The following is an 18,885-nucleotide window of genomic DNA, read 5'->3' as shown; positions in this document are numbered from 1 at the left end:
GTCCCCTCCTCCTCTCGGCCCCATTCTGGTTGGAAGGAGGTCACCTCCTCGAGCAAGAACCATCCACATAAATCATTTGGGGGGGCCTCAGCACACAAGATTTCTCTTCTCTGAGATTTCTCTTAATTACCATAAATCATAGGGCTACACTACCACTGAGATCATGGCCGTTGACTTTCGACTCCAGGTTACGATCCAGCCCCACTTTGTGTATTTTGATGTCCCAGCTTTGGCCCCTGGGGGGGGTCTTTCGTTAGCTCCCGTGTCCCTCTGACATACCCCGTACTGTGGGTTTCATGAGCACTTCCTTTCTTTCTGACGACAGATTCTCTGGGCTCACTGTCCATCCCTGGTTCTAGAATGAGCCATCCCTCCAAGGAGCCCTGACTGCTGTTACGGGAGGAAACCCCAGGAAACCAGCCTCTGGGTGCCAGGTGTACTCTAGGCTCAGCCTTTACTCACCAGGGTCTCAAATTGTGGGGACCACCCAGCGCTAGAGGTCATGGTGGGGAAATGGCACCCCAGAAACAGTCCGGAGGCCTCTGGCCGGGATATAAGCCAGGCTTTGCTGCAGGCCGCCACCTCTATCCGAGTCTGTTTGCAAAGAGGCTCTTTGCTGTGAGGCCCAAGGTGCGCCTCCTGCCCGAGGTCAGCGCACGTAGAAGTGCCCACACTCTCCCTCCTGCCCTTCGCTCCATCAGCAGGGCTTATCCGATGCCTGCAGGCAGGCTGGGGAGCGCCCCTTCATCGTAAACAGGATGTGCTGACCAGATACGGACGACCCTGAACAACTCAGGTCTGAACTGCGCGGGTCTGCATTCGTGCGGTTTCTGTGGACGGATCCGGTAGCCTGCCGTAAACGTACTTGCGCCTCCTTGTGACTTTCTTGACACTTTCTTTATCCTAACCTACAAGAACAGTATGTAACACACACAACCTGCAAAACGTGTGTTAATTGACCATGTTAGTGGCAAAGCTCCCGGTCAACAGTGGGCTATCGGTAGGTAAGTTTTCGGGGAGTCAAAGTCATATGCGGATTTGTGACTGGGAGGAGTTTGAGGTCTCTAACCCCCAAGTTGTCCGAGAATCAACTGTACTGTCGGCCTTACCAAGCAACGTGTACAATAAATCTCTTAGAAAAGTTACAAGGAGTCAAATGTGTTCTCCCTCCCTCCCTGTGTTTCTAGACAACACCCAGGGGTTAGATTGGAGGCAAACCCTGAGCACTCCCACCCCTCTTCAAACTTCATCCAGCACAAGTTTATACAATCAGCCTCAGACGAGGTATCTATAGGCAAGAAACAAGAGATTCACGCCAAGTCAATGTTTCCTGCAAAGTCAACGTTTCCTGTGCACTACAGTAACACGCTAGGCTCTACACCACTGTAATTGAAAAGAAGTGGATGTTTGGTCATTCAGGTGACCAAACCTACAAATCTTCACCACTGGTTCATGGCTCACAGCTGCTAAAACCTTTGGAATTTCCCAGGATAAGGGCGACAGAAGTGTCTTCTGTTCTGTTACCAAAGGGGACTTTGGATCTTCCCCCAAGCCCGGGGCAGCAGCCAGGACAACCAACCACCGATCGGATGGCTCAACTTTCGGTCCCACCCCAACCTCCAGGGAGGGGACAGATCACTCCCCAAGGTTGAATCAATCACCAATGGCCAATGATTTAGTCACAACTATGCAATCAAGCTCCATAAAAACCCAAAAGGACTGGGTTCGAAAAGCTTCCGGGTAGCTGATCACTTGGGGTGAATGATGCCTGGGGAGGACTGGCACCTCCCCAGACCTCGCCCTGTGTCTCTCCTCATCTGGCTGTTGATTCATCTCCTTATATCCCTCAATAAACTGGTAACATGAGCTGCTCTAGCTGACTGGGAGAGCCCAAGGAGGAGGGACCCTCCTTTGTGCAGCCTGTGGGCAGATGCACAGGACTGGGGACTGGCATCTGGGGTGGGGCTGAGACACTAATCCATGGGACCTGACATGGTCTCTGGCTGGACCGTGTCAGAACTAAGCTGAATTATGGGCACCCTGTGGTATCTGAGGACCCCCACCGGCCACCACACCAGAACTGGCTCTGGGAACCCAAGCGGTTCTGCAGTAGTTCACACTGGAATTGTCCAGAGTGGTCTAGCCCTGCACTGGGTGAGCTGACGCTCCCATCCCGCTCTGTGAGTGCACAGGGAAGTAAGACCCGGTCCACGCAGAGTTCTTGCCTTCATTTACCAATGGAGCTCCTTCTGTTGGACACTTGGGGCAGCATCTGCCCAGTGCCCCTTGTCCAGGGCTCTCCCACTTCCCTGGGCACTGCTGACTACTGTCCATGTGGTTACTGGGCCCGAGCTGGACTTGGGACAGAGAAGGAGGGGCAGTAGCCCCTGGGCATAGCGGGGGGGTGAATGCCTTAGCTCCCAGCACCTAGGGGTGCTGCCTTGTGAATAGGGAGGCACGGGAGAAAGAGATGGCTGTGGCAGAAGGGGCACTCTACAAGGAGATGTGTGTCCACTGGCACACATCTTGGTCTAGACATCCTGAAGCCAGCTGTCCTCTTGTTCCAGGGACCATGGGACACTCCAACGGCTTCAGATTAAGTGTCCCTTCTTACTTCCGATAGTCTGGGTTGGTTTCACCGGTAACCAAGCCCACCCTAACCAAAACAGTCTCTGGTGGGAGACAGAAGACCGTTGGCCAATGCTGGTAAGGACGGCTCTCAGCGGCACAGCAGCCCGAAGGCTCACTCATTCCGTACTTGTTTCCCTACTTGAGCCCGTTATTCAATCAGACCAGCACTACTGTAGGTTTTCTTGGAAGGATCAAGATTTCTGTCCTTAAATATGTTGACTCAGAAAGCTTTGACAGTACAGATCTGGGTTTCCTTGAATGCCTGGGGAATCTGTTTTGTTAGTTGTTTCTTAATATACTCAAAAGGACGATGAGAGTTGATGATTGGGAGTTCCTCTGTTCCTACAAGGGATCTGCCAATCCCTTCCATGGCAGGGAGAGTGGAAAGATCACTGAGGAACTAGAAGTCTGAGGGCAGCGCAATGTCATTAGGTAGAAACTGAATTGAGAAACAAGAAAAATCTATGGGCACCTGGGGGCCTCAGTCTGTTAAGCATCTGCCTTCGGATCAGGTCATGATCTCAGGGTCCCACTCAGCAGGGCGTCCACTTCTCCCTCTCCTTCTGCCCCTCCCTCCACTTGCGTACTCTCTCTTTCACCCGCTCCCGCTCTCTGTATCTCAGATAAATAAAATCTAAAAAAAAAAGAAGAAAAATCTAGAAGAAAGGGAAACAAATCAACACCAAAATGGGCAAGTGATTTGATCAGAAAAGGATACACATAATTGGCCCCTCTAAGGAACAGTTCCGTTTAATAGCAAGAGAAGTGCTAAGTGGAACACTGCCGACACCCCACTTTTCTCAGCAAAATTCTGAATTTGGATCCAGCTGTCGGGGTTTGGGGCAGGCTGGCATGTTTGCGGGGGCCGGCACCAGCCCCACGAAGGGAGGCTCGGGCACCCGCCACAGATGCTCATGCCCTGGGACCCAGGCGCCCCACCTACAAGACCCTCCCCAAACTTTTGCACATGCAGAACAACAGAAGCGCGAAGCTTCCGCACCTCTGTCTGTTTAGGGGAAGACTGGAAAGCCCCGAAGCACTTACCAGCAGGGGCCGCTGAAGGACGTGGTGACAGGCTCCCGCCCCCCTTCCCACAACAACAAAATGTCTCCAGATTCTCCCAGAGTCCGCCAACTACGTGTTTCTACAACTCTGGTCTTTAACGCCCTTCCCAACATGTACCCCAAAGGGCACTGAGAGGCAAAGGCAGGGATCTGAAGTCAGTGCCCACCAAGTCTGCTCACCCTGTCCCCGGACACGAGGCAGTTCCCGCTGGGGCTCCACTCGAGGACGGTAACGTCGGAGGTGTGCGTGGGGGGCACCGCGTGCTGCTCCCTGTCCTGCTTGTTCAACACCGTCACTTCTCCGGTCTCCCACCCGGCAGCGAGCACCAGGCGTGTCGGGTGCCAGCACAGGCAAGTGACCCGAAAGGACCTCTCAACGTGAGTATCGGGCACATGCTCGCCCTGCAACAGGCAAGAAGCAAATTCCACATTACGAAGAGACACAGCGATTCTAGGGACTTCTGGCTAATCACTGACACGGAGATCAGCCAGAAAATAAAAAGAGCCGTTTATTAAAGAAATGTCTTCCTTGATTTTCAGAGAAACACCAAGCTTCCTCTCAGCTGCGCTACGAAAACACACAGTTAACACTCAACCGAGCACGCGGGGCAGCTTATCCCAGCAGTCGACCTCATGCTCACAACTGCTTGGTTGCCGGCTAGCATTTTCACGAGTGCCCATACGACTCCATTTACAAAAACAAGCAGTGGGCCAAGAGGTCAAGTTTGCTGACCCCAAGGTTCTCTAAGCAGCCTTTGGGGTGACCCCAAGAGTCTTTTCAGGGTCTGCAAGGCCGAAGTTATTTTCAGCACCCCCTCACCTCCAGACTTTCCCGAGAGACTTCATGAAAATGAGTAACTGTGCAGAGAGCAGGACATCAGAAAAGGACCTGAGAGCATGCAGATGTCAGTGTGACCACAGCTGCTTTACTGAAGTGGCAGGGGTGGCAACGGCACTTGCAGAGGGTTAAGGACTGGGAAGGAAAATCTGATTTTCTTCTTGAAGCACGAGGTGTGTCCTGCACTGAGGAAGGGGTGGAGTGGGCGGGACATGAGAAGTTGGAGGGGCTTCTACGAAGCTTCCAGTAGGGCTGGAATGGTGCCCCCTGAAAAAGGGATGCTGAAGTCCTAGGGTGCTAGGTGGCACAGTCAGTTAAGCGTCCGACTTGGTTTGGGTTCACGTCATAGATCGAGCCCTGCGTCAGGCTCTGTGGTCAGTGGGGTGTCTGCTTGGGAGTCTCTCTCCCTCCTCCCCTCCTGCTCATGCGCATGTGCTCTCTCTCTAAATTAATTTAATTTAAAAAAGTACAAAACCATGAAGTCCTAACCTGGTGCCTGTGATACAACCTTATTTGGAAATAGAGTCTCTGCAGATGATCAGGTTAGGAAGAGGTCATTGGAATGGGCCCGAATCTGATGGCTGGCGCCCTTATAACAGGAGGAAAGAGACACGGACACACAGAAGAGGCACATGTGACAACAGAAGTGGTGCAGTGATGCAAGTACAAGCCGAGGACTGCCGAGGATTGCCAGAAGCCACCAGAAGCCAGAGCCAAGCCTGGCACAGGCCCACCCCAGAGCGCTCAGATACACCATGGCCCCGAGGAGCCCTGATTTCAGACTTCTGGCCTCCAGAATGGTGAGAGGATACGTTTCTGTTTTAAGCCACTTGGCCTTTGGCCATGTGTTACAGCAGGCACAGGACACTAGCGGTTTCCCATGGCCAGTGTGGCTAGCAGGAGGCTGGACCAGGGAGCACAGACGGCGCAGTGTGCAGGGGCCATTTCTGGTTGGAGGTGTGGGTTGATCGTGGAATCGGTTTTACATCCCTAAATATGTCCCCAAACCGAAGTAGCGGGGCTGAATTCGCCACATCACAGGGCTCTTGTAATACCAGAATCTGCACCATAGGAAGAAGTGATCCATGTAAGATACACACACCCCACTGCCCCACGACACAGGCACACCACATACCACACACGTACTGCGTACAAAACTCATAGCACCTACCATACACCACACTCACAACACACACACCACACGTGACCCGCACACACTCTGCATACCCACACCAAACAAGCACCAAGTACCACACAGCACGCATCACATACCACAGACGTACCACATACCACACTTACAACACACATGCACATAGCACACAGGACACACAGACCCCCGCATACCACACACTCACACCACACAAGCAAAACATACCACACAGCACACACACGCCACATACACAGGACACAGGTCATATCCACACACTCACAACACATGCCACAAAGCATACATCCTGGACACACATGCATACACCACACACATCACACACGAAACACACATCACACACAACACACATGCACACACAGAACATACCACACATGTACAACCACACCACACATCTACCCCATACCTCACACACACATGCCACACACATGTGCACACACCACATATCCCCTGTACATGACACACACCACTCGACACTCACCACATGTACCACACCCATGCACACACCACACACACACAGCATACCCCCTCCACGCACATGACACACGCACCACACACAACACACCACACCCATGCACAAGCACACACATATGAGAACAAAAGGGACACAAGAGCCAGAAGCCCTGAAGTCAGACACGTTGCTTCCCAGGACTCACTTGTTCCAGGTATATGTCCACACTGCCTCCTGAGGTCGTGCTGACAGAGGCCACCGCCAGGAATGGATGAACGGGGTGCCAGTGGATGTGCGAAGGAGACCCGGCAGAGTCTGGGGCTTCTATTCGGTGGTCAAAATAGAGTGCCATGATGAAACTCAGACCTAGGCAAAGCCGAAACCTGTGGGGAAGAAAAGCAGCCACATCCTGTTGCTTCTGAAAAATGAGAAGAAATGACCACATAGAATTAGGAAAGAAGCATTACCAACCATCCATCGTGACACAGTGCAACTTACAAACAGCCCTAAGACCACGAGGGCAGCTTTACATGGAAGAGCTAACAGGGAACAAATACACAACTAGAAGCAAGAGACTGGACCTAGGAAGATTCAGGGTGCAATGGAAAAGAAGAAAACGCTGCCGTCAAAACCGTAAGAGGAAGTCCAGCCGCCCAGACCACACGTGTAAATCCCGATTGCCCGTATTCATCATAACGAAGAATTTCTATAGCTGTCCTTCAAGCAAAAATTTCCATCCAAACAGAAACACAACTCTGCTTCACAAAAGCAGACGGGAAAAGCCAGTATTTAGTTTATGATAAAGTGTGAACACCAAGGCTGTCTTCCACGTCCAGCTTTCAGGTTGTAGGATGCATCAGGATTCCCTCATTGGAGAATTGAGAAAGCAAAGCCCTGGCAGCTGTGGGGAAGCCAGACTTGATTAGGTTCCGGAACTTAACATCTTCCTCTCCCGGAAAAGATGCGCTTATTGCCCCTTGGCGGGAGGGGTGGGATGGCAAATGACAGATGGTCACCACCGTCCGCTTCACACCCCATAGTCAGCGCGGGGACGCTGACTGGTAGAGCAGAGTGTTTGTAGATGGGTCTGCTTTCCTTGGACAGTCCTCAACGCCAGGCCCATCAGGATGGCTGTGGTCAGGAAGAGAAAAGAACCGTTGGCAAAGGCGTGGACACCCTGGAACGCTTGTGCACTGCCGGTGGGCGTGTAAACTGGCACGGACACTGCGCGAAACAGTGTGGTGGTTCCTTAAAACTTAAACATAAAATCACCCTGTGATTCGGCAATTCCAGTGCTGGGTCCATCTCTGGAAGACTGAAAGCAGGGGCGTGAGTGGATCCTTGCACACCCGTGCTTGGAGCGACGCTACTCACAGGAGCCAAAAGGCGGAAAGAGCCCAAACGCGCACCAACAGCTGGAATGAGCCAACACAATGCCGTGCACGCTCAGGAGATGTGGTGCTAACGGCCTGGAAACTCCCCTGCGTCACGGCACGGAGGAACCGGGAAGACATGCTGCACAGTGACAGAGGAACAAATACAGTGTGTTTCCTCCTGTGGGAAGGATCTGGAATAGTCAGATTCAGAGAAAGAAGTGGAACGGTGGGTACCAGGGCACAGCTTTTAAGATGACATTCTTTCCGGCACAGAGTGAAGAGCACATACTGGGAGCTACCGGCGAAGCGGCCAGTGGTGGCTGAAGGGGCGGCGGGCACTGGAGTCAGGGGAGCGGCAGGATCCGGAGGCCTCCCATGCGCACGCGCACACACATGCGCACACACGCATGTGCACACCATGGAGCGGACACCTACACTGGTCAGCGCCCTGACTCCGGAGTGCAGCATGGACATGAGCTTTCATAAAGTCGTTACAACTGCAAAAAACCCCACATAAACGCCGGGTGTTTATAAACAGCAAAGGAAGGCTTGCAAGTTGAGTTTTTGTGGGCTGCGCCACAGGCTGACATTCTGGGCTGTGGGAAACTCGCGCTCGGATTTTACAAGTTCGCCTCGGGAAGATGCTCCTGTGATAAATCAGGAACGTCCGTGTGTCAGACCGACGGGAAAGGGATTCTTCGTCCTTAAAGAAGTCAGGCCAGGTTGGGCTGGTTTTGTTTCTTATTCTCATTTCTCATTTCGTAATGAGTGTGGATGCCAGCAGATCTGGAGGGGCTTTTCCTCGGCCTGGGGTTTTCTCGCAGCTTCTCTCCCCAGCCTCCGACTGACATCACGGCTCGGCCAAAGGGCCCTGACTTCGCCCCGGCACTTGGACTTCATCGCCAGTGCGTGGCGGGGTGACTGTCCCCCACCCGCAGCTGCCCCTGCCCCACAGCGCAGGAGCCCCCCCAGCAGTGACCCCGACCTGGGAAAAGCCCCCCCCCCGTGACCTCGGGAACGGTGTTTGTCAGCAAGGACGGATGCTCTTGCTGGGCTGCCAGGGCGAGCTGCAGATGGGGGAGCCCACTTGCGGACACCGTTCGCTGAAGCTTCCAGAGCCGGTGGAGAGAGCACCAGCAGGGCCCAGCTTACCTGACCACGGGACGGGCAGCGTCGGCTCAGAAACGGGCACTACCGCTCTCCTTCACACCGGCTCTCCGTCTCCACGACAGGACAAAGCGGTCGGCCACACTTCGGGGAAAAGACAAAAATTCCGTTTGTTCTAAGCTATTTTCTCCTCTCCCCTCCCGCCCAGCCCTGTCTTCAGTCCCAGGGGGGCTCAGTTGAGGGGCTTTCAGCAGACACTTGGGCTGCGGGTGAGGGGCACAGGGCTGGCGGGGTGCAGCTAAGAGGAGGGGGGTGAGGTTGAAGTCGCTGAGAGGAGGGAAGTTGAGGGATGGCTGAGAAGGGGGCGCTGAGGGGCGTTGAGAGGAGGGGCGCTGAGAACCGCTCAGAGGAGGGCCGCTCAGAGGAGGGAAGTTGAGGGGCGGCTGGGAAGGGCTGAGAAGGGGGCGCTGAGGGGTGCAGGGGAGCTGAGAGGAGGGGCGCGGGCACTCTCGGCCACCCCGCCAGACGCCCCCTCGGCCCCCGTCCCCGGCGGTGCAGGGTCACGGCCGCTGGCCGGGGACGCGAGGGACGCACCCCCCCCTCCCCGCCCCGGTCTCATCCCCTCCGCTCCCGGGGATCCGGAGGGCGCCCGCGGAGGCCATCCTCCCGCGCTTACCTCGGACGCCGCGCCTGCTCCCGCCCGCCCGGCCCCGACCCGCTCGGCCGAGGCCCGGCTTCCGGGGGTCCCGCCCGCTGCGCCGTCCGCCAGCTCCCGCGCCCCAGGCCGCTCCGAGGCCCTCCCCCGCCTCTCGCCGCGCCAGCGGGCAGACGCCACTCACCCCGGCAGAGCCGTCGCGCCGCCGTGCGTTGCCCGGACAACGGCTGCGCGCTGCCGGCGGAAACAGCCGAAGGGAGCGCGGCGGACGCCGAGGCCTCCCGAGGCTCCCCCGAGCGGCCGGAAAGAGCCGAAGACGGTCGGGAGCGCTCGTGAGGCGCCGAGGGCCGCGGTCTCCTGGCGGGTTCCCGTGGGCGGGGAGCCCCGCGGTCCTCCCGGGCACGCTCTCCCGGTCGCCGCCGCTGTCTAGACTCCACAACGCCGGCTCGGAAAGGGGAGGTCGGAGGTCAGGATTGACCCGTTGTGCGCGGAGAAGGAAGCCGGCGACGTTCCTGCGGGTCACCTTTCTAGCCGCGTCCCCCAGCGGAGAGAATGTGGGGGAGCGCCGCAGCCGTGCGGATTCGCTCCTCGTTGCTTCGTCTTCTTGCCGGGGATCCCGGGCCGCAGGCCGTCGGCGGGGCCCTGCTTCCCTGATCTCCGGAAGGGGGGCTGGTGGTTCGAGAGGATTTCGGAAAAAAGCCAGTGGGTTCGACGTCACACTTGAGCTGCGGCGCTCTGGGGGGGACGTGTGCGTTCCTTCGGCAAGAAGGTGGCAGGCACGGGCGCGCCCGGCGTCATCCCCTCGGACGCCAACCTCCCCGAAGGCTCCAGCAACGTGCCCCCTGGCCTTTTCGGTCAGGCGTGCTTCCGCTTCGAGATTCGCTTTGGGTGACAAAGCGATGTCTTGTCATTAAAGAAAAAAAAAAGTTGCTATGGCGAAAGGGTCCACATTGTCAAACAGTGAAAACATAAAAGAGGAAAGTGCAGATACTACTGGACCCGACAGTTTAGCTGCTGGATCCCATAGGTACAGGGTAGATCCCGGTTTTTTAAAACTTCGTTTTCGCGGACACTAGAATTTTTTTACTGAAAGAATTTGACATGTAGCTTCGTGTAAGTTTAAGGTGTGCCGCGAAGTACTTTGATATGCCCGTGTCGTACTATGGCTCTTGTGGCCATGTCAGTCCTATCACATAACTACAGTATGGGATCATTGTCTGTGATTGTTTGCTGTGCACGGGTCTCTATGGCTCCTGAGTGCTCCTCCCAGGCCTGGACCCTGGGACACAATCTCTCTTATCCTCCCCTGCATACATTCCATCATCTCTCTTATCCTCCCCTACATACATTAGATCTTTATGGCTCCCGAGTGCTCCTCCCAGGCCCGGACACTGCTGGGACACATCTCTTATCTTCTCCTATATACACTAGATCTCTGTGGCTCCTGAGTGCTCCTCCCAAGCCTGAATGCTGCTGGGACATCATTTTCCTCATCCTGCCCCACATATATTAGATCTCTATGGCTCCTGAGTGCTTTTTCCAGGCCTGAATGCTACTGGGACACCATCTCTCGTATACTTCCCTACATATATTAGATCTTTACGGCTCCTGAGTGCTCCCCCCAGGCCCAGACGCTGCTGGGACACCATCTCTCTTATCCTCCCCTGCATGTGTTAGATCCCTGTGACACAGCTCCTTGCAGGCCCGGACGCTGCTGAGACACCATCTCTCTGTTCCTTCGCCTCCATAGTACACCCTTTTTTTTTTTTTTTTTAAAGATTTTATTTATTTATTTGATAGAGATCACAAGCAGGCAGACAGGCAGGCAGAGAGAGAGAGAGAGGAGGAAGCAGGCTCCCTGCTGAGCAGAGAGCCCGATGCGGGACTCGATCCCAGAACCCTGGGATCATGACCTGAGCCGAAGGCAGCGGCTTAACCCACTGAGCCACCCAGGCGCCCCCATAGTACACCCTAGAACTAAGAACACACTCCTGTTTCGCCATGACGGAGAAATATGACCCGAGTGCCCAGCGCCATCTACTACGCCAAGGACCTTCAAAAGCAAACTCTCAATCTAATGAAGGACGCGTTTATCTGACTCAGTTGCACTTTCACACTTTCTCGTTAAAAACTCGGTCCGCGCCGGATTCAAGACTCTGAGCTGAGGCAGCGTTTTCTTCTCACGCATCCGTCAACACGGCCCCAGCCAATCACAGCCCGGGCGGTGGCCCCATTGGCTGTCCATCCACCAATCCGGAGAGACGCACTGGCTCGCACGGCGGCGAGGCCGGCGTCACAACACTCCCGGCGTCACAGGCCCGCCCCGGGCCCCCGCCCAGCGTCCGTACGTGCAAGCGCGCGCGCCCGTTGCTGGCCAATGGCAGCGCCCCTAGGGGAGACGCGCCCGCTGGAAACCTCGGGCGAGCTCGTCCCCGCGCGCGTCGCCCCGCCCCGTCCCGCCCCGCGCGCCGTCCGCCCCGCCCCGCCCCGCCCCGCCCAGCGCGCCGTCCCCGCGGTTTCCGCGGGGCCGCCGTAGCCGGAACTGCTGCTGAGCGCGGTGAGCCCAGCCTCCGTGAGCTGAGAGGCGGCAGCACCGGCACCCGCATCCTCGTCCGCCGCTCGCCGGGCGCGGAGGGGACGTGCCGGGGCGAGCGCCTCTGGGCAACTGCTTCCGAGGCGGGAGGACCACAGCGGCGTCGCGGCTTCTGTGCAGCGGGCGCTCGGGGTCCGGGGGCTGCCCGGCCCGGCCGGTTCTGCGGGCGCCCGGGAGGCCCCCGGGGAGCCCGCGAAGCCAGGCCGCTGCGAGGCGTGGATGAAGGAGGTGACCGGGGGCTGGGGCTTGGGAGGGGTGGGCAGCCCCGACCGGCTGTCACGGCGAGGCCCGGCCCCCAGCCGGAGCGGGGCTGCGGGAGCGGGGACGCGGCCTGCGCCCTGGCGGCGGTGGCTACGCATGCGGTGCTTTGTCGGGGTGGCCCGGAGGCGCCCGGACCGACCGGTGTCGCGGTGACAGCACTGTGTGTGTGCGGCCACGAGTCGGCCCGAGGCGCGGAGGGTTTTGCTTTTTCCTTCCCGAAACCTGACAGACGGGGCCGGGCGGAGGTTTTGCTGGAGCTGAGTCCATCTCTGTGTGCTGTCAGGAAGTAGCGTTGGAGGTTTTCGTTCGAGGGACTCCATCCCCGTGGCTTCCTTTTCCTGCAGGGGAAAGCTCTGAACGCGTCCGTATTCTCTGAACCTGAAAGGCCTTGTCCTCCCGTGTTCAGTTTAGTGTCCTCCAGTGTTCCGCCGGGCAGCCGGGCAGATGTGTCCCGCTGTGGCTGGCCTGTGCTCGGCCGGGGCCTGACTTGAGGGCGGGCAGTTTGGGGATAATAGGTCCCTGGGAGTAGGGTTCTCCCTATTATAACCCGGAGAGAGGCCCTTTGAGGTATTTCCAGGGTTCTTAAGTAGGAATGGAAAGGTTGAGAAAGGAGCAGCCAGAAGCCCTACACAATGAAGTCCTTAAAAAAGTTTGGCCTTTGGTCCTGGCTAGGTTTTTATCTTTTTCTTTTTTTGGTCAGGGTTTTTGTTGTCTTTTGTTTTTACTAGCATTAGCTAGATCATTCAAATGATTTGTTAAGACCTGTTCCAACAAAAGAAAACTTACTGGTCATTTTGTGACACAGTACATCAGAGCCGTAGTAGGTGTTACTCTGATTTTTACTCATTTGTCAGTCTTTGGGTGAGAGGTCCTTGCCTCTATTTCTGTATTCACTTGTCAGCCCTGCTGTCCTGCTCACTTTCCCCTTTTGAATGGAAATGTTTCCATTCTGAGCGGTTGTGTTGAGGACCTCACAGAGTTTGGGCACAGTTTCAGCACCTGTTGAGGAATCTTAATATTTGTCTTTCTTGCTTTATCACAGGTACACATTACTGACCCTTTTGGGGCTCATAGTGTGGATGCTCCCTGATTCCGAGATAATTTTTGAGTGGGTCTGCATTCTGAGATGCATTTTTATAGTTGCCCGGTGTTGTTGACATTTCACGCAGCAGTGGGTGACAGAGTGAATGCAAGAATTTTATTAACGGTTATCAAGAGTTTTTGCACTGCCCATTCTTGCATTTGGATCTGGACAAGTCTGTGGGGTCGCCTCCACGGGTGGCTCCCACCTGTCCCACGCCACTGGCTCTTTGTTGCAGAGGCATTTTTAATTTGCGAATCTCTGCAGCAGCACACACCTCCCACCCTGGGAAGCCAGATTCCCAGAAACCGCGAGCTTATTACTCTTTAAGTGTGTTTTAAAATAAGCAGGCGGACCGGCAGCCGAGGGCCACCATGGAGTCCCCTGTGCACACAGGCGAGCCCACGCCTCTCCCCTGGCAGGGTGGATCCGGGCCCCTCGCCCCCACTCCGGGGCCAACTTTGGGGACCCGCATGCGGGGCAGGTGCGCGGGCCCGGAGCCCCGCGCGTTTTGGGGGCGGGGAGGGGTGGGGTCGGGGGCGCGGGCGCCGAGGCCCGGGCGGCGCGGGGAGAGGCCCGGTGCGCAGGCCATGAGCCGCGGCCCCGCCGGGTAGGTGGCTCCGGGCCCGGCCCCGAGCTCTCCCCCTCAACCCCGGGACCACCCCTCGCCCCCCCCGGGGCCCCCCCTCCTCCCCGCCGACCCCGGCCCCTCCAACCCCCCCACCCCCACCGCCACGACCCCGCCGGCCGGGGCGCAGCGCGCGGGCAGGGCCGTCCGGGCGCGGCCCCCGGGGGCCGCCCGGCCCGCCGCCTCCGCGCCGCCGGGCCGCCGTTTCCTGGGGTCGGCGCCGGGGGCGGCGGGGCCGGGGCCGGGCGGTGGCGGCGGGCGGGCGGGCGGCGGCGGCGGGCGGGCGGCCGGGAGGGGATCGGGAACAAACAACGGCGGCCATGTTGAGAGGGCATCGGTGCGCTAAACTTCTCGGGCAGGCTGCCGGGCGCGCGCCTCACCGGGGTCTCCCCCCCTGCCCCGCCAGGATGACAGTGAAGTTGGGAGACGGCGGCGGCGGGGAGGACGGGCTCAAGCGGCTGGGCAAGCGGGCGGCCGACGACGACTCGCTGGAGGGCGAGGGGCCCGGCGGCGGGGACGCGGCCGACGAGAGCGGCGGCACAAAGAGGGACGCCAGGACCCCCCGGGACGGCGACGACGGCCCCCCGGCGCCCGCGGGCGGCCCGCAGGCCCCGTCCCCGCCGCCTGCCTGCCCGCAGGACCAGCACCACTTCCTCCGGTCCAGTGTGAGGCCGCAGAGCAAGAGGCTCAGGAAGGATTCGTCGTGCGCCGGGGGGAGCGGCAGCGCGGGCGGCTCGGGGCCGCGCGGCAAAGGTGAGGGGGATCCCCGGCGCCCGCGGGGGTTGGTGGGGGGGGTGGGGGCGGGGGTCCCCGCCGGTGCCCTGCCCCGCGCCCTGGCGCCCGCGGCTGGGGGGCACTGTGAGCCTGTGTCTGTGTCGGAACTACGTGAGGACCCTTCTCCGGGCAAGTACAATGGGTTCCTGAAGGGCGGGTTTCGTTTTCTCGGGAAGGATCGTCCCTGATTGACGCTATTTTAAACCGCACACAATGCTCTGGGGAAAGGAACCTGTTCTATCTCTTTCCCGGACGTCAGCTGGCCCACACACAACAAAGGAGTGGGCTCTCCAAACCCGATCGGACTGAAGCCAAACTCGGTTGGTCGCAGGGTCTGGCAGTGGCCAGTCGCCCTCTACCCCAGGTAGACCCAGGCTCAGGAGTCCTGAAGACATCCACAGGCAGCCCCTTGAGTCCACTAAGGCTTCCCTCGGTGCCACAGAAACGGTGTCCCCTGGGGCAGGAGGCCGCAGGAGCAGTTGTGGCCTGATAGGGGCAGGGAGCAGGCTGGGGGTTTTGCCGTCCTGCTCCGGGAGAGGGAGGGAGTACAGCTTTACTGGGGTCCCCACCCCGGTAAGAAGAAAACCACGTGCCACTGTCGCTGCTGCTCTCATCCGTTTAGGAGGCCTCCTTCCTGACTGTACAAGTGAGCTCCTCTTCCCGTTCCTTCTGTGGAGGCCGAGTCTAAGGCTGCCGGCTTTTGTAGATGGCAGATGCAACAGCGTTCCAGGGAGTTTTGCAGGAAAGAGGCTTTTACTTGGTTTCTTGGGAAATGGTGATTTACATTTATTAGAAGCCATGATAACCTGACAAAGAAAGATTTCAGAAACTGACGGAGTGAGAACCGTTTTGGAGACCTTTGCCCAATATGTACAATTAATGCTGTCTTCTGTCTTCTCCTCACCTGAGGAGGGCTGGCCTCGGCAATCTTGTGGGCCTCACCAGATTTTTGGTATAAAGATTCTTGATGTAAACATGCTTAAAGTTGTGAGTATAGGATACATGTAGTGTGTTCCAGAAATGAAACCTCGTGTCCTACGCGTTTATGTTGTGAAAGCTGCTGATCAATTAGCAAAGCATTGATTTGTTTTTGTTTTACCAGCTTTATTTTGTATAAAAAATAGTTTTTCCCTCCTAGTTACAGGTATGTCTGAGTTATCACCAGGAAGCTCCTGAGATACCCTCATGGGTGGGTTTGTAGCTTCAGAAGCCCTAGCAGCAGCCACGACCTTGCCACCTTGGCCCTCTGACCTGCGTCTGCTCCTTTGACTTGTTGGATCTGCCGGAAGAAGAAGCGTACTCACTTGTGAGACCACAGCAGTGACTGGTCAGAGGAAACAAGGTGGTGGTGTGATCACCTGTGAATGGCCTCGGGGTCCGGTTGCTCTCGGAGGTCAGGTGATGAGGGGAAGCATGCTTTTATTTGCGTAGTTCAGCATGGTTCAGACAGAAGGGCTCCTGGATTAGCTTCACATCAGGCATCGGCTTTTCTCTTCTTGTTTCTTGTCTCAGTGTGTGGCTTGGAGCAGCAGTCGACTTTCCGTTAGGAAAATGGATATTTGTTAGAATTGGTGCTTCTAGTGACTTTTACGTATTTTCCTGTTTCAGCAAGTGACTGTTTTTTTACATAAACGAGGAGGTTAAACCATAATGGTGGCTTTTAGGAGTAAGAAGTGTGTCTGCTGTGCTTCTCAGAAGCCAAAGTTTCCTGCTGGGGCCTGATCACTGTGCCCAGGACACCCCCCTCATGCCTTTGTACCCCGTGCTCACTGATAGCCTCCATTAACAGCCCTGCAAAGGTCCGGTTCTGAGAGCACGCTTGGGGACCTCTGCAAGCAGGTCTTAGAGGAGCGTGTGTCTTCCAGACTGGAAGTCTCCACCCAGGGTGCTGAGAGCGGATCAGTGAGGAAACGGACAGTCTTGGCATTTGTTAGTTTTTCACTTGAAAGCAGTGAATTTCCATTACACTCCAGGAGTGCTCCTGGCCCTGTCGTTGGTGGTTCTTTGTTGACCACTGACCGCTCTTGCCTGTTTGAATTGGAGCAGACAGGTGTGTGAACCTCGCAGTGACTCTGGAGGAAAAGTCTTACGGAGAAAAGGAAGTCTGCCTCGTGCCTCTGTGCACACGACTGGGTTTTCTTTCTCTCTGAGAAGATAGTCTTCTCAACTTCAACAAGTAATTTTTTTGTAGTACGATTCCAAATTAGGTTCTGTTGGAATTTTAAGGGGCAGGGTGTGAAGACTTAGGATCTCTGTGCCGCACGTGTTTCAGCTCTTTTTCTTCCATTTTAAATGGGTGCAGAAACCTAGGTTGGTTGTTTCAGTAACGTGCCCGACCTAAACAGAGGGTGAGCTGCAGGCCGGGAGCCAGTAGATCTGCCTGATGTGGCTGCGCGTGTTCTAGCACCCCACCATGCGCCCAGTGACCCAGGGGTGCGTGTAAGACTGAGATCCAGAATTCACATATCTGTAAGAACCTGGTCCAGGACTCAGAGCCCCGAGACCCTTCCCCCTCTGGCCAGTTTGATCTGGGTGATTCTGGGCAAACTGGTCTCTCTTGGAGCCTCGAATTCTTTGTCTGTAAATGGGGATAATGCCAGTGTCTGGCTCCCCAGTAAGTACCACAGCCAAGCCATGCTGTAAGTAGCTAAAAGGCTCCCTGCACTTCTCTTACGGAAAACGTGGATAGCTTTGAGGTTAGGGAACTATAGCGTCAGGACGGGTAGACTGGGTCACCTGTTGGGAGGTAGAGAAAGAGGTCCCAGGACTGCTCCTAAGCTGCTATGCTCTGTGGGGACAATTGTAAGCGTAAGGTAGACTCTCGGTTTCTCTGATGCCCTTTGGTCCCCTACCCCACCCCACTTGTACCCAGGAACAATCACTCACCCTGCCTTTGGGCCAGCCGGTCATGAAATGTGCCCTCTCCACAGTAGGGCAGCGTCTCCGGGTCTCCTTGTGCTTGTGCTTAGGAATCAGTACATCACCATATAGAACTTATATTTTACATAAACTATGGGCTGCTTGTAGTTTCCAGGTGTTTTTAGAAGACATTGGATGAGCTCAGTCAGCCCAGTGTGGTCAGCCTTTGGGAGACGAGTACCATATGGGGGAGAGCTGCTTTGTGGCTGGCTCAGCTGTGGGGCGAAGGGAAAGTTCCTTGACGTGCCCAGACTGTAGGTTCCTTACTTCCAAAATGTTTGGGTGGGATAGTGCCTAAAGCTATCCTGACCTTAACGTTTAGGGGTGAGGGGTCAGCTATGCTGACAGGACTTCGATCCTGTGTGGCTCAAGAGAGCATTCTAGAAGGTAGGTTGCCTGAAAACACGGTAGCTCTGTGTTTGTGGGCTCTGCCTAGCCCTTGCCTCCGGGGGAGCCCCGGGCTGGGAGTGGTCAGAATGCGCCCCCTTCGCCCAGGGCCGTGCCCGTGTGTCATGCAGGCACAGTTTGCCAGTCGTAGGCTCTGCAGTCGCTTGTGTTGTCGCTGCCCGGCATTTGGGCCAGGCCCCAGGAGGCTGGCTGAGGTATGGCTATGCATGCTCGAGCTCCCTGCCCTTCATACTCTCCGGAGAGGGAGGGGGACAGTCTGACTGTCACAGACCACTGAGGCCCCAGCGCTCTGATTCCTGTACCCGGTGTGAGTCAGTAATTGATGTTTAATGAAATCAGGTGCAGTGATGACAGAGTGGAGGCCGCTGTGGCCACCTGGGCCAGGGCACGGGGTTCTGCTGAAAGCCCTCAGCTTGTTGGGAGAAGAGGAGGAAGGCAAGACCCCACGCCCCTCCCCCCATGCACCCTGTTTGCTGCACCATAAGGTAGAAGACCCTGATATGTCCTGTTGTGTGCCCCAGACGCCCTGTGCATGGTAGGGGAGGAGACCTGTGTCCCTGGCCACTTCGGAGACGGGCCCTGGCGGAGCCGTGCAGGCTAGAGAGGGAAAGCCCTGCAGCTGGGGGGGGGGGGGGGGGCTCTTGTAAATTACTAGATTCGGAGTTGTTCTAGAGTTGGACGGCTTCCACTGGCTTCACATCGAAGACGTGGGCAGAGGATGGACGAACAGGTGAGGTGACCTTTCAGTGTTGGTCTGAAGGCTCAGCTGCTTCTCCAGTACCTCGCTGGCTTTTAATGTCAGGACGAAGATTTCTGCAGCGTTTGCTTGTGGAATTGTCCTTTGCTCTGCAAAGATATTGTAGGATTTTCATTTTCTGTCGTGCCACCTGTCTCGTTTCGTATCCTGCGATGATGTAAAGATGACAGAGGAATG

At 56.6% G+C, this 18,885-nt stretch overlaps 2 protein-coding genes across 6 annotated transcripts in view; one reads left to right on the top strand and one right to left on the bottom strand.

Moving 5' to 3' along the window:
- Nucleotides 1-10,105, bottom strand: part of IFT140 (intraflagellar transport 140) — a 72,869-nt gene extending 62,764 nt beyond the window's left edge. The window contains exons 1-4 of one of the 3 annotated variants that reach the window (XM_059155331.1): nucleotides 9,472-10,105; nucleotides 8,678-8,776; nucleotides 6,355-6,532; nucleotides 3,876-4,097 (exon numbers count right to left, since the gene is read on the bottom strand). In XM_059155331.1, coding sequence (XP_059011314.1) covers nucleotides 3,876-4,097; nucleotides 6,355-6,501 — 369 coding nt within the window. In that variant the 5' untranslated portion in view covers nucleotides 6,502-6,532; nucleotides 8,678-8,776; nucleotides 9,472-10,105. Of the gene's footprint in view, nucleotides 1-3,103; nucleotides 3,241-3,875; nucleotides 4,098-6,354; nucleotides 6,533-8,677; nucleotides 8,777-9,308; nucleotides 9,374-9,471 lie in introns of those variants that run through there. The other 2 variants (XM_059155332.1, XM_059155333.1) reach the window with 2 other exon arrangements.
- Nucleotides 10,106-11,814: 1,709 nt separating this feature from the next.
- CRAMP1 (cramped chromatin regulator homolog 1) overlaps nucleotides 11,815-18,885 on the top strand; it is a 55,589-nt gene continuing 48,518 nt past the window's right edge. The window contains exons 1-2 of one of the 3 annotated variants that reach the window (XM_059154022.1): nucleotides 11,815-12,108; nucleotides 14,257-14,603. In XM_059154022.1, the coding sequence (XP_059010005.1) occupies nucleotides 14,258-14,603 (346 nt within the window). In that variant the 5' untranslated portion in view covers nucleotides 11,815-12,108; nucleotide 14,257. Of the gene's footprint in view, nucleotides 12,109-13,779; nucleotides 13,833-14,122; nucleotides 14,604-18,885 lie in introns of those variants that run through there. The other 2 variants (XM_059154021.1, XM_059154020.1) reach the window with 2 other exon arrangements.

This window comes from Mustela lutreola, chromosome 17, assembly GCF_030435805.1.
Source record: "Mustela lutreola isolate mMusLut2 chromosome 17, mMusLut2.pri, whole genome shotgun sequence".
In the NCBI taxonomy this organism is placed as follows: Eukaryota; Metazoa; Chordata; class Mammalia; order Carnivora; family Mustelidae; genus Mustela; species Mustela lutreola.
The sequence above is the reverse complement of the archived record's forward strand: the minus strand, read 5'-3'. Positions and strand labels throughout refer to the sequence as shown.